At 51.3% G+C, this 15,332-nt stretch overlaps 1 protein-coding gene across 1 annotated transcript in view; it reads left to right on the top strand.

The window, feature by feature from the left end:
• The window catches only part of LOC142475968 (oligophrenin-1-like), a 51,011-nt gene extending 36,578 nt beyond the window's left edge, over positions 1–14,433 (top strand). The window contains exons 7-10 of the mRNA XM_075581631.1: positions 7,215–7,273; positions 7,905–8,010; positions 9,657–9,816; positions 14,268–14,433. Of these exons, the coding sequence (XP_075437746.1) occupies positions 7,215–7,273; positions 7,905–8,010; positions 9,657–9,816; positions 14,268–14,417 (475 nt within the window). The 3' untranslated portion in view covers positions 14,418–14,433. The remainder of the gene's footprint in view (positions 1–7,214; positions 7,274–7,904; positions 8,011–9,656; positions 9,817–14,267) is intronic.
• The last annotated feature ends 899 nt before the right edge of the window (positions 14,434–15,332 follow it).

The raw sequence follows: 15,332 nt of genomic DNA, 5'->3' as shown, positions 1-15,332 counted from the left end.
AACACACGTTATAACTCTGTGCCCAGGACATGCGTGAGAACGAGAGGTAACTCTCACTGTATTACTTCCTGTAACACGTTATAACTCTGTGCCCAGGACATGCGTGAGAACGAGAGGTAACTCTCACTGTATTACTGCCTGTAACACGTTATAACTCTGTGTCCAGGACATGCGTGAGAACGAGAGGTAACTCTCACTGTATTACTGCCTGTAACACGTTATAACTCTGTGCCCAGGACATGCGTGAGAGCGAGAGGTAACTCTCACTGTATTACTGCCTGTAACACGTTATAACTCTGTGCCCAGGACATGCGTGAGAACGAGGGGTAACTCTCACTGTATTACTGCCTGTAACACGTTATAACTCTGTGCCCAGGACATGCGTGAGAGCGAGGGGTAACTCTCACTGTATTACTGCCTGTAACACGTTATAACTCTGTGCCCAGGACATGCGTGAGAACGAGGGGTAACTCTCACTGTATTACTGCCTGTAACACGTTATAACTCTGTGCCCAGGACATGCGTGAGACCGAGAGGTAACTCGCACTGTATTACTGCCTGTAACACGTTATAACTCTGTGCCCAGGACATGCGTGAGAACGAGAGGTAACTCTCACTGTATTACTGCCTGTAACACACGTTATAACTCTGTGCCCAGGACATGCGTGAGAACGAGAGGTAACTCTCACTGTATTACTGCCTGTAACACGTTATAACTCTGTGCCCAGGACATGCGTGAGAACGAGGGGTAACTCTCACTGTATTACTGCCTGTAACACGTTATAACTCTGTGCCCAGGACATGCGTGAGAGCGAGAGGTAACTCTCACTGTATTACTGCCTGTAACATGTTATAACTCTGTGCCCAGGACATGTGTGAGAACGAGAGGTAACTCTCACTGTATTACTGCCTGTAACACACGTTATAACTCTGTGCCAGGACATGCGTGAGAGCGAGCGGTAACTCTCACTGTATTACTGCCTGTAACACATGTTATAACTCTGTGCCCAGGACATGCGTGAGAACGAGAGGTAACTCTCACTGTATTACTGCCTGTAACACGTTATAACTCTGTGCCCAGGACATGCGTGAGAACGAGAGGTAACTCTCACTGTATTACTGCCTGTAACATGTTATAACTCTGTGCCCAGGACATGTGTGAGAACGAGAGGTAACTCTCACTGTATTACTGCCTGTAACACACGTTATAACTCTGTGCCAGGACATGCGTGAGAACGAGAGGTAACTCTCACTGTATTACTGCCTGTAACACATGTTATAACTCTGTGCCCAGGACATGCGTGAGAACGAGAGGTAACTCTCACTGTATTACTGCCTGTAACGCACGTTATAACTCTGTGCCCAGGACACGCGTGAGAACGAGAGGTAACTCTCACTGTATTACTTCCTGTAACACGTTATAAATCTGTGCCCAGGACATGCGTGAGAACGTGAGGTAACTCTCATTGTATTACTGCCTGTAACACATTTTATAACTCTGTGCCCAGGACATGCGTGAGAACGAGAGGTAACTCTCACTGTATTACTGCCTGTAACACGTTATAACTCTGTGCCCAGGACATGCGTGAGAGCGAGAGGTAACTCTCACTGTATTACTGCCTGTAACACGTTATAACTCTGTGCCCAGGACATGCGTGAGAACGAGGGGTAACTCTCACTGTATTACTGCCTGTAACACGTTATAACTCTGTGCCCAGGACATGCGTGAGAACGAGGGGTAACTCTCACTGTATTACTGCCTGTAACACGTTATAACTCTGTGCCCAGGACATGCGTGAGACCGAGAGGTAACTCGCACTGTATTACTGCCTGTAACACGTTATAACTCTGTGCCCAGGACATGCGTGAGAACGAGAGGTAACTCTCACTGTATTACTGCCTGTAACACACGTTATAACTCTGTGCCCAGGACATGCGTGAGAACGAGAGGTAACTCTCACTGTATTACTGCCTGTAACACGTTATAACTCTGTGCCCAGGACATGCGTGAGAACGAGGGGTAACTCTCACTGTATTACTGCCTGTAACACGTTATAACTCTGTGCCCAGGACATGCGTGAGAGCGAGAGGTAACTCTCACTGTATTACTGCCTGTAACATGTTATAACTCTGTGCCCAGGACATGTGTGAGAACGAGAGGTAACTCTCACTGTATTACTGCCTGTAACAAACGTTATAACTCTGTGCCAGGACATGCGTGAGAGCGAGCGGTAACTCTCACTGTATTACTGCCTGTAACACATGTTATAACTCTGTGCCCAGGACATGCGTGAGAACGAGAGGTAACTCTCACTGTATTACTGCCTGTAACACGTTATAACTCTGTGCCCAGGACATGCGTGAGAACGAGAGGTAACTCTCACTGTATTACTGCCTGTAACATGTTATAACTCTGTGCCCAGGACATGTGTGAGAACGAGAGGTAACTCTCACTGTATTACTGCCTGTAACACACGTTATAACTCTGTGCCAGGACATGCGTGAGAACGAGAGGTAACTCTCACTGTATTACTGCCTGTAACACATGTTATAACTCTGTGCCCAGGACATGCGTGAGAACGAGAGGTAACTCTCACTGTATTACTGCCTGTAACGCACGTTATAACTCTGTGCCCAGGACACGCGTGAGAACGAGAGGTAACTCTCACTGTATTACTTCCTGTAACACGTTATAAATCTGTGCCCAGGACATGCGTGAGAACGTGAGGTAACTCTCATTGTATTACTGCCTGTAACACATTTTATAACTCTGTGCCCAGGACATGCGTGAGAACGAGAGGTAACTCTCACTGTATTACTGCCTGTAACACGTTATAACTCTGTGCCCAGGACATGCGTGAGAGCGAGAGGTAACTCTCACTGTATTACTGCCTGTAACACGTTATAACTCTGTGCCCAGGACATGCGTGAGAACGAGGGGTAACTCTCACTGTATTACTGCCTGTAACACGTTATAACTCTGTGCCCAGGACATGCGTGAGAACGAGGGGTAACTCTCACTGTATTACTGCCTGTAACACGTTATAACTCTGTGCCCAGGACATGCGTGAGACCGAGAGGTAACTCGCACTGTATTACTGCCTGTAACACGTTATAACTCTGTGCCCAGGACATGCGTGAGAACGAGAGGTAACTCTCACTGTATTACTGCCTGTAACACACGTTATAACTCTGTGCCCAGGACATGCGTGAGAACGAGAGGTAACTCTCACTGTATTACTGCCTGTAACACGTTATAACTCTGTGCCCAGGACATGCGTGAGAACGAGGGGTAACTCTCACTGTATTACTGCCTGTAACACGTTATAACTCTGTGCCCAGGACATGCGTGAGAGCGAGAGGTAACTCTCACTGTATTACTGCCTGTAACATGTTATAACTCTGTGCCCAGGACATGTGTGAGAACGAGAGGTAACTCTCACTGTATTACTGCCTGTAACACACGTTATAACTCTGTGCCAGGACATGCGTGAGAGCGAGCGGTAACTCTCACTGTATTACTGCCTGTAACACATGTTATAACTCTGTGCCCAGGACATGCGTGAGAACGAGAGGTAACTCTCACTGTATTACTGCCTGTAACACGTTATAACTCTGTGCCCAGGACATGCGTGAGAACGAGAGGTAACTCTCACTGTATTACTGCCTGTAACATGTTATAACTCTGTGCCCAGGACATGTGTGAGAACGAGAGGTAACTCTCACTGTATTACTGCCTGTAACACACGTTATAACTCTGTGCCAGGACATGCGTGAGAACGAGAGGTAACTCTCACTGTATTACTGCCTGTAACACATGTTATAACTCTGTGCCCAGGACATGCGTGAGAACGAGAGGTAACTCTCACTGTATTACTGCCTGTAACGCACGTTATAACTCTGTGCCCAGGACACGCGTGAGAACGAGAGGTAACTCTCACTGTATTACTTCCTGTAACACGTTATAAATCTGTGCCCAGGACATGCGTGAGAACGAGAGGTAACTCTCACTGTATTACTGCCTGTAACACATGTTATAACTCTGTGCCCAGGACATGTGTGAGAACGAGAGGTAACTCTCACTGTATTACTGCCTGTAACACATGTTATAACTCTGTGCCCAGGACATGCGTGAGAACGTGAGGTAACTCTCATTGTATTACTGCCTGTAACACGTTATAACTCTGTGCCCAGGACACGCGTGAGAACGAGAGGTAACTCTCACTGTATTACTGCCTGTAACACGTTATAACTCTGTGCCCAGAACATGCGTGAGAACGAGAGGTAACTCTCACTGTATTACTGCCTGTAACACATGTTATAACTCTGTGCCCAGGACACGCGTGAGAACGAGAGGTAACTCTCACTGTATTACTGCCTGTAACACGTTATAACTCTGTGCCCAGGACACGCGTGAGAACGAGAGGTAACTCTCACTGTATTACTGCCTGTAACACGTTATAACTCTGTGCCCAGGACACGCGTGAGAACGAGAGGTAACTCTCACTGTATTACTGCCTGTAACACGTTATAACTCTGTGCCCAGGACACGCGTGAGAACGAGAGGTAACTCTCACTGTATTACTGCCTGTAACACGTTATAACTCTGTGCCCAGGACATGCGTGAGAACGAGAGGTAACTCTCACTGTATTACTTCCTGTAACACGTTATAACTCTGTGCCCAGAACATGCGTGAGAACGAGAGGTAACTCTCACTGTATTACTGCCTGTAACACATGTTATAACTCTGTGCCCAGGACATGCGTGAGAACGAGCGGTAACTCTCACTGTATTACTTCCTGTAACACATGTTATAACTCTGTGCCCAGGACACGCGTGAGAACGAGAGGTAACTCTCACTGTATTACTGCCTGTAACACGTTATAACTCTGTGCCCAGGACACGCGTGAGAACGAGAGGTAACTCTCACTGTATTACTGCCTGTAACACGTTATAACTCTGTGCCCAGGACATGCGTGAGAACGAGAGGTAACTCTCACTGTATTACTGCCTGTAACACATAACTCTGTGCCCAGGACATGCGTGAGAACGAGAGGTAACTCTCACTGTATTACTGCCTGTAACACGTTATAACTCTGTGCCCAGGACATGCGTGAGACCGAGCGGTAACTCTCACTGTATTACTGCCTGTAACACATGTTATAACTCTGTGCCCAGGACACGCGTGAGAACGAGCGGTAACTCGCACTGTATTACTGCCTGTAACACGTTATAACTCTGTTCCCAGGACATGCGTGAGAACGAGAGGTAACTCTCACTGTATTACTGCATGTAACACATGTTATAACTCTGTGCCCAGGACATGCGTGAGAACGAGAGGTAACTCTCACTGTATTACTGCCTGTAACACGTTATAACTCTGTGCCCAGGACATGCGTGAGAACGAGAGGTAACTCTCACTGTATTACTGCCTGTAACACACGTTATAACTCTGTGCCCAGGACATGCGTGAGAACGAGAGGTAACTCTCACTGTATTACTGCCTGTAACACGTTATAACTCTGTGCCCAGGACATGGGTGAGAACGAGAGGTAACTCTCACTGTATTACTGCCTGTAACACGTTATAACTCTGTGCCCAGGACATGCGTGAGAACGAGAGGTAACTCTCACTGTATTACTGCCTGTAACACGTTATAACTCTGTGCCCAGGACATGGGTGAGAACGAGCGGTAACTCGCACTGTATTACTGCCTGTAACACATAACTCTGTGCCCAGGACATGCGTGAGAACGAGAGGTAACTCGCACTGTATTACTGCCTGTAACACGTTATAACTCTGTGCCCAGGACATGCGTGAGAACGAGAGGTAACTCTCACTGTATTACTGCCTGTAACACGTTATAACTCTGTGCCCAGGACATGCGTGAGAACGAGAGGTAACTCTCACTGTATTACTTCCTGTAACACATGTTATAACTCTGTGCCCAGGACACGCGTGAAAACGAGCGGTGACTCTCACTGTATTAGTGCCTGTAACACATGTTATAACTCTGTGCCCAGGACACGCGTGAGAGCGAGAGGTAACTCTCACTGTATTACTGCCTGTAACACGTTATAACTCTGTGCCCAGGACACGCGTGAGAACGAGAGGTAACTCTCACTGTATTACTGCCTGTAACACGTTATAACTCTGTGCCCAGGACATGCGTGAGAACGAGAGGTAACTCTCACTGTATTACTGCCTGTAACACGTTATAACTCTGTGCCCAGGACATGCGTGAGAGCGAGAGGTAACTCTCACTGTATTACTGCCTGTAACACATTATAACTCTGTGCCCAGGACACGCGTGAGAACGAGAGGTAACTCTCACTGTATTACTGCCTGTAACACGTTATAACTCTGTGCCCAGGGCACGCGTGAGAACGAGCGGTAACTCGCACTGTATTACTGCCTGTAACACGTTATAACTCTGTGCCCAGGACATGCGTGAGAACGAGAGGTAACTCTCACTGTATTACTGCCTGTAACACACGTTATAACTCTGTGCCCAGGACATGCGTGAGAACGAGAGGTAACTCTCACTGTATTACTGCCTGTAACACGTTATAACTCTGTGCCCAGGACATGCGTGAGAACGAGAGGTAACTCTCACTGTATTACTGTCTGTAACACATGTTATAACTCTGTGCCCAGGACATGCGTGAGAACGAGAGGTAACTCTCAGTGTATTACTGCCTGTAACACACGTTATAACTCTGTGCCCAGGACATGCGTGAGAACGAGAGGTAACTCTCACTGTATTACTGCCTGTAACACGTTATAACTCTGTGTCCAGGACATGCGTGAGAACGAGAGGTAACTCTCACTGTATTACTGCCTGTAACACGTTATAACTCTGTGTCCAGGACATGCGTGAGAACGAGAGGTAACTCACTGTATTACTGCCTGTAACACGTTATAACTCTGTGCCCAGGACATGCGTGAGAGCGAGAGGTAACTCTCACTGTATTACTGCCTGTAACACGTTATAACTCTGTGCCCAGGACATGCGTGAGAACGAGGGGTAACTCTCACTGTATTACTTCCTGTAACACGTTATAACTCTGTGCCCAGGGCACGCGTGAGAACGAGCGGTAACTCGCACTGTATTACTGCCTGTAACACGTTATAACTCTGTGCCCAGAACATGCGTTATAAATAAATACATCTTCTGCTGAAAAAATAATCCGTTTTTATTTTCTTTGCCCAGGAATCTGTCCGAACCCATCATGACATACAAACTCCACCGGGAACTGGTATCGGCTGCAAGTGAGCTCCCTCCTTTACCTATCGGAGTGTGTGACGCGGGAGAAGCCTGCGCTAACTCCAGCACCGCCTCCGGGTGTAATCTCTTCTGTTTGCAGAGTTCGCAGTTATACGCTACAAGTTGTAGATTGCAAGCGGCGTATTTTAAAAAGCTTTGCGTCTCATTTTTGTGAGATTTGCACGGCTAAGCAAAGAGAATTATTGTGACCGTACACGCCGAGCAGGGGGGGGCAACTCCGGTACTCAAGGCCATAAACAGGCCAGGTTTTGGGGATATCCCTGCTTCAGCACAGGTGGCTCAATCAGTTCCAGCTTCAGCACAGGTGGCTCAATCAGAGGCTCCGTCTTCGAGGCCTCTGAGCCACCTGTGCTGAAGCAAGGATATTCTGAAAACCTGACCTGTTGGTGGCCCTTGCGGACCAGAGTTGCTCACCCCTGCGTTACAGCAGGGGAACGCAAACTGGGGGCGCGGCCGTTGCAGAGACCTTGCGCTCTTCCCCCGGTATTTAAATGAAATGCCGGGGATCGTGTGAGGCCTCTGGGCGCAGGGGGGAAAGTTTGCGCGCCCCGTGAGAGAGTATAACGTATCGGCGCAGGAAGTGATGGACGCGGGACGCCTCTTCTCTCCCTGCAGAGTCGGAGAACTTGGATTACCGCCTGGGAGCGATTCATTGCTTGGTGTACAGACTGCCGGAGAGTCACCGAGAAATGCTGGAGCTCATTATACGCCACCTGTCCAGGTACCGGCAAAGCCCGGCTTTCTCCACTAACCCTTTCACTGCCGGAGAGTCACCGAGAAATGCTCGAGCTCATAATACGCCACCTGTCCAGGTACCGGCAAAGCCCGGCTTTATCCACTAACCCTTTCACTGCCGGAGAGTCACCGAGAAATGCTCGAGCTCATTATACGCCACCTGTCCAGGTACCGGCAAAGCCCGGCTTTATCCACTAACCCTTTCACTGCCAGAGAGTCACCGAGAAATGCTGGAGCTCATTATACGCCACCTGTCCAGGTACCGGCAAAGCCCGGCTTTATCCACTAACCCTTTCACTGCCGGAGAGTCACCGAGAAATGCTCGAGCTCATTATACGCCACCTGTCCAGGTACCGGCAAAGCCCGGCTTTATCCACTAACCCTTTCACTGCCGGAGAGTCACCGAGAAATGCTGGAGCTCATTATACGCCGCCTGTCCAGGTACCGGCAAAGCCCGGCTTTCTCCACTAACCCTTTCACTGCCGGAGAGTCACCGAGAAATGCTCGAGCTCATTATACGCCACCTGTCCAAGTACCGGCAAAGCCCGGCTTTATCCACTAACCCTTTCACTGCCGGAGAGTCACCGAGAAATGCTCGAGCTCATTATATGCCACCTGTCCAGGTACCGGCGAAGCCCGGCTTTGTCCACTAACCCTTTCACTGCTGGAGAGTCACACAGAGCCGCAGACTTTCACTTTTCTAACCTCCTGTTGGAAAAACTGTCAAATCGAATGATCTGTTAACCCCATCCCTGCTGGATTTCTTTTATTGAATCATTTCTTTGCTGGAGCCTGGCGAGGAATTCACTTCTTCATCTTCTGCTTCTCTCTCTGACCCGCTTCTGTTTCATCTTCTGCTTCTCTCTCTGACCCGCTTCTGTTTCATCTTCTGCTTCTCTCTCTGATCCGCTTCTGTTTCATCTTCTGCTTCTCTCTCTGACCCGCTTCTGTTTCATCTTCTGCTTCTCTCTCTGACCCGCTTCTGTTTCATCTTCTGCTTCTCTCTCTGATCCGCTTCTGTTTCATCTTCTGCTTCTCTCTCTGACCCGCTTCTGTTTCATCTTCTGCTTCTCTCTCTGACCCGCTTCTGTTTCTACTTCTGTCTTCACTCCCGTCCTCTCCCCTACAGTATTTTCCTTCTTCTTATTCTCTCTTCCCCTCTCTCTCTTCCTCTCTCTCTATCTCTCTCTTTTTCTCTCTTCCCCTCTCACTCTCTCTCTCTTTCTCTCTCTCTCTTTTTTTCTTTCTCTCTCTCTTTTTCTTTCTCTCTCTCTCTCTTTTTCTTTCTCGCTCTCTCTCTATCTCTCTTTTTCTTTCTCTCTCTCTTTTTCTTTCTCTCTCTCTCTCTCTCTCTCTCTCTCTTTCTTTCTCTCTCTCTCTCTCTTTCTCTCTCTTTTTCTTTCTCTCTTTTTCTTTCTCTCTCTTTTTCTTTCTCTCTCTCTTTTTCTTTCTCTCTCTCTCTCTCTCTCTCTCTCTCTCTCTCTCTCTCTCTCTCTCTCTCTTTTTCTTTCTCTCTTTTTCTTTCTCTTTTTCTTTCCCTCTCTGTCTCTCTGTCTCTCTGTCTCTCTGTCTCTCTGTCTCTCTTCCCCCCTCTGTCTCTCCTCATTGACCTCTTGTTCTGTTCTCTTGCAGAGTGTGTGAACACAGCCAGGAGAACTTCATGACCCCCTCTAATATGGGGGTGATTTTTGGCCCCACCCTGATGAGAGCTCAGGAGGACACTGTCGCTGCCATGATGAACATCAAGTTCCAGAACATTGTGGTGGAACTTCTCATAGAGCACAGCGAGAAGGTATGCACCCCAAAATAACAGGCACCCCAAAACAGCGAGAAGGTATGCACCCCAAAATAACGCACCCAAACACAGTGAGAAGGTATGCAGGCCAAAATAACAGGCACCCCAAAACAGCGAGAAGGTATGCACCCCAAAATAACAGGCACCCCAAAACAGCGAGAAGGTATGCACCCCAAAATAACAGGCACCCCAAAACAGCGAGAAAGTATGCACCCCAAAATAACAGGCACCCCAAAACAGCGAGAAGGTATGCACCCCCAAAATAACAGGCTCTCAAAACAGCGAGAAGGTATGCACCCCCAAAATAACAGGCTCTCAAAACAGTGAGGATTGCACCCTGCTAGAAGTTATGCACCCTAAAACCTAGAGGTATCACAATAAACCTGACGTAAGGAAGGTATGTACCCTGAAACGTACAGGTCCCCCCCCCCACCCCCCTCCTCAAGGTAAACATTTTGAGCTCACTATAGTCCCAGGAACAGCCAGCAGAGGGAGACAGAGAACCAGCTAGGGAGGCTACAGAACCCCCTCCCCCCCCCCCCCCCCCACATACAGGGCGGTGGCGGGGGGGTGAGAGAGTGCGTGCAGGATACTATAAAAGCCTGTGAGAGTGTATAAATGGGTGTGTTAGCATGATGTCGCTGGGCTTCTCTGAGTGATGTCACTGGGCTGCTCTGAGTGATGTCACTGGGCTTCTCTGAGTGATGTCACTGGGCTGCTCTGGGTGATGTCACTGGGCGGCTCTGAGTGATGTCACTGGGCTTCTCTGAGTGATGTCACTGGGCTGCTCCGGGTGATGTCACTGGGCGGCTCTGAGTGATGTCACTGGGCTTCTCTGAGTGATGTCACTGGGCTGCTCTGAGTGATGTCACTGGGCTTCTCTGAGTGATGTCACTGGGCTGCTCTGGGTGATGTCACTGGGCGGCTCTGAGTGATGTCACTGGGCTTCTCTGAGTGATGTCACTGGGCTGCTCCGGGTGATGTCACTGGGCGGCTCTGAGTGATGTCACTGGGCTGCTCTGAGTGATGTCACTGAGCTTCTCCGGGTGATGTCACTGGGCGGCTCTGGGTGATGTCACTGAGCTTCTCCGGGTGATGTCACTGGGCTGCTCTGGGTGATGTCACTGGGCTGCTCTGAGTGATGTCGCTGGGCGGCTCTGGGTGATGTCACTGGGCGGCTCTGAGTGATGTCACTGGGCTTCTCCGGGTGATGTCACTGGGCTTCTCCGGGTGATGTCACTGGGCTTCTCTGAGTGATGTCACTGGGCGGCTCTGAGTGATGTCACTGGGCTTCTCCGGGTGATGTCACTGGGCTGCTCTGGGTGATGTCACTGAGCTTCTCCGGGTGATGTCACTGGGCTTCTCCGAGTGATGTCACTGGGCTTCTCTGAGTGATGTCACTGGGCGGCTCTGAGTGATGTCACTGAGCTTCTCCGGGTGATGTCACTGGGCGGCTCTGAGTGATGTCGCTGGGCGGCTCTGGGTGATGTCACTGAGCTTCTCCGGGTGATGTCACTGGGCTTCTCTGAGTGATGTCACTGGGCGGCTCTGAGTGATGTCACTGAGCTTCTCCGGGTGATGTCGCTGAGCTTCTCCGGGTGATGTCACTGGGCTTCTCTGAGTGATGTCACTGGGCGGCTCTGAGTGATGTCACTGGGCTTCTCCGAGTGATGTCACTGGGCGGCTCTGAGTGATGTCGCTGGGCGGCTCTGAGTGATGTCACTGAGCTTCTCCGGGTGATGTCACTGGGCTTCTCTGAGTGATGTCACTGGGCTTCTCCGGGTGATGTCACTGGGCGGCTCTGAGTGATGTCGCTGGGCGGCTCTGGGTGATGTCACTGAGCTTCTCCGGGTGATGTCACTGGGCGGCTCTGAGTGATGTCACTGGGCGGCTCTGAGTGATGTCACTGGGCTGCTCTGGGTGATGTCACTGGGCGGCTCTGGGTGATGTCACTGAGCTTCTCCGGGTGATGTCACTGGGCTGCTCTGGGTGATGTCACTGGGCTTCTCCGGGTGATGTCACTGGGCTTCTCTGAGTGATGTCACTGGGCGGCTCTGAGTGATGTCACTGGGCGGCTCTGGGTGATGTCACTGGGCGGCTCTGAGTGATGTCGCTGGGCGGCTCTGAGTGATGTCACTGAGCTTCTCCGGGTGATGTCACTGGGCTTCTCCGGGTGATGTCACTGGGCTGCTCTGGGTGATGTCACTGGGCTTCTCTGAGTGATGTCACTGGGCGGCTCTGAGTGATGTCACTGGGCTTCTCCGGGTGATGTCGCTGGGCGGCTCTGAGTGATGTCGCTGGGCGGCTCTGAGTGATGTCACTGAGCTTCTCCGGGTGATGTCACTGGGCTTCTCTGAGTGATGTCACTGGGCGGCTCTGAGTGATGTCACTGAGCTTCTCCGGGTGATGTCACTGGGCTTCTCCGGGTGATGTCACTGGGCGGCTCTGAGTGATGTCACTGGGCTTCTCCGGGTGATGTCACTGGGCGGCTCTGAGTGATGTCACTGAGCTTCTCCGGGTGATGTCACTGGGCTTCTCCGAGTGATGTCACTGGGCTTCTCTGAGTGATGTCGCTGGGCGGCTCTGGGTGATGTCACTGAGCTTCTCCGGGTGATGTCGCTGAGCTTCTCCGGGTGATGTCGCTGGGCGGCTCTGAGTGATGTCGCTGGGCGGCTCTGGGTGATGTCACTGAGCTTCTCCGGGTGATGTCACTGGGCGGCTCTGAGTGATGTCGCTGAGCTTCTCCGGGTGATGTCGCTGAGCTTCTCCGGGTGATGTCGCTGGGCGGCTCTGAGTGATGTCGCTGGGCGGCTCTGGGTGATGTCACTGAGCTTCTCCGGGTGATGTCACTGGGCGGCTCTGAGTGATGTCACTGGGCGGCTCTGGGTGATGTCACTGAGCTTCTCCGGGTGATGTCACTGGGCTGCTCTGGGTGATGTCACTGGGCTTCTCCGAGTGATGTCACTGGGCTTCTCCGGGTGATGTCACTGGGCTTCTCTGAGTGATGTCACTGGGCGGCTCTGAGTGATGTCACTGGGCTTCTCCGGGTGATGTCACTGGGCTTCTCCGAGTGATGTCACTGGGCTTCTCCGGGTGATGTCACTGGGCTTCTCTGAGTGATGTCACTGGGCTTCTCCGGGTGATGTCACTGGGCTTCTCCGGGTGATGTCACTGGGCGGCTCTGAGTGATGTCGCTGGGCGGCTCTGGGTGATGTCACTGGGCGGCTCTGAGTGATGTCACTGAGCTTCTCCGGGTGATGTCACTGGGCGGCTCTGAGTGATGTCGCTGGGCGGCTCTGAGTGATGTCACTGGGCTTCTCCGGGTGATGTCACTGGGCTTCTCTGAGTGATGTCACTGGGCGGCTCTGGGTGATGTCGCTGGGCGGCTCTGAGTGATGTCGCTGGGCGGCTCTGGGTGATGTCACTGAGCTTCTCCGGGTGATGTCACTGGGCTTCTCTGAGTGATGTCACTGGGCGGCTCTGAGTGATGTCACTGGGCTTCTCCGGGTGATGTCACTGGGCGGCTCTGAGTGATGTCGCTGGGCGGCTCTGGGTGATGTCACTGAGCTTCTCCGGGTGATGTCACTGGGCGGCTCTGGGTGATGTCACTGAGCTTCTCCGGGTGATGTCGCTGAGCTTCTCCGGGTGATGTCGCTGAGCTTCTCCGGGTGATGTCGCTGGGCGGCTCTGGGTGATGTCGCTGGGCGGCTCTGGGTGATGTCACTGAGCTTCTCCGGGTGATGTCACTGAGCTTCTCCGGGTGATGTCACTGGGCGGCTCTGGGTGATGTCACTGAGCTTCTCCGGGTGATGTCACTGGGCGTCTCTGGGTGATGTCACTGAGCTTCTCTGGGTGATGTCACTGAGCTTCTCTGGGTGATGTCACTGAGCTTCTCCGGGTGATGTCACTGAGCTTCTCCGGGTGATGTCACAGGGCTGCTCTGAGTGATGTCACTGAGCTTCTCCGGGTGATGTCACTGGGCTGCTCTGGGTGATGTCACTGAGCTTCTCCGGGTGATGTCACTGGGCGTCTCTGGGTGATGTCACTGAGCTTCTCTGGGTGATGTCACTGAGCTTCTCTGGGTGATGTCACTGAGCTTCTCCGGGTGATGTCACTGAGCTTCTCCGGGTGATGTCACAGGGCTGCTCTGAGTGATGTCACTGAGCTTCTCCGGGTGATGTCACTGGGCTGCTCTGGGTGATGTCGCTGGGCGGCTCTGGGTGATGTCACAGGGCTGCTCTGGGTGATGTCACTGAGCTTCTCTGGGTGATGTCACTGAGCTTCTCCGGGTGATGTCACTGAGCTTCTCCGGGTGATGTCACTGGGCGGCTCTGGGTGATGTCACAGGGCTGCTCTGGGTGATGTCACTGAGCTTCTCCGGGTGATGTCACAGGGCTCCAGCCTATTCATATTTTCAGTATTGAAGTATTTTTGTTTGTTGCTTGCAGATTTTCTCTGCCCCCCCAGAAGAAAACACAGTTCCCCCTGTCCCCCCCACCCAGAATAACCCCACGTACCCACAAACCCATCACCATCTCCAAGCGCCTGGCCAGAGGGAGGTGCGGACTGCCGCTGGTGCTGCGCGAGGGAGACGGTAACAGCACACTTTATATATTCGCGTGTGTGTGTGTGTGTGTGTGTGTGTGTGTATACGTTTTAAGTTATGGTGGGTGAAATAGGCAACAAGAAACCTCCACCGTTAGCATATAGCAAATAAAAAGATCACTTGTGAGCACATTCACATGTCTTAGCCAGGTCTGCACCCCGCCTTTCACCATTATCCCCAATATACAGCGCTTCCACTGCAGCAAGGGATTCTGGGAAATTACATGCAAATGAGCACACCGTGTCACCTTTTGCCTGAAAAATCATTGTTACATGGAGCCCATATAAGCGAACGCTCGCTGTTAACAGCTTTAAAGCACAGCATGGGAATCAGATCAGCACATCCAGAGCTCAGGGAGAGGTAACCACACTCACAGGTGCCACACACTGGAGCTTTCCCCTGAAACGGGTGTAACTGTTCTCTGCATTATTGTGCATCCCTGTGGCGATGAGAGCCACGTGGTCCCCTCGTCTGTAAGTTGTTACATCTGTGCCCGCGTGCAGCAGGGCACGTTATGCGGGGTGGGTATAGGAGGAGATCGGGGAGAAGCGTCCGCGCGATATACTGCCCCCTATAGCTGATCCAGTTCTCTCTCTGTGTGGACCCCGGCACCTGGCAGGCCTGCGCCCAATGTATGAAACCGGAGTCGCCCGCTGCGGCCAGATGTCACTGGTGCAAATTGCACAATCTTTGTACAGGTCGCACGTTGCTTTATACAGGTCGCGCGTTAATTTATACAGGTCGCGCGTTGCTTTATACAGGTCGCGCGTTAATTTATACAGGTCGCGCGTTGCTTTATACAGGTCGCGCGTTGCTTTATACAGGTCGCGCGTTGCTTTATACAGGTCGCGCGTTGCTTTATACAGGTCGCGCGTTGCTTTATACAGGTCGCGCGTTGCTTTATACA

This window comes from Ascaphus truei, unplaced genomic scaffold, assembly GCF_040206685.1.
Source record: "Ascaphus truei isolate aAscTru1 unplaced genomic scaffold, aAscTru1.hap1 HAP1_SCAFFOLD_1455, whole genome shotgun sequence".
In the NCBI taxonomy this organism is placed as follows: Eukaryota; Metazoa; Chordata; class Amphibia; order Anura; family Ascaphidae; genus Ascaphus; species Ascaphus truei.
The sequence above is the reverse complement of the archived record's forward strand: the minus strand, read 5'-3'. Positions and strand labels throughout refer to the sequence as shown.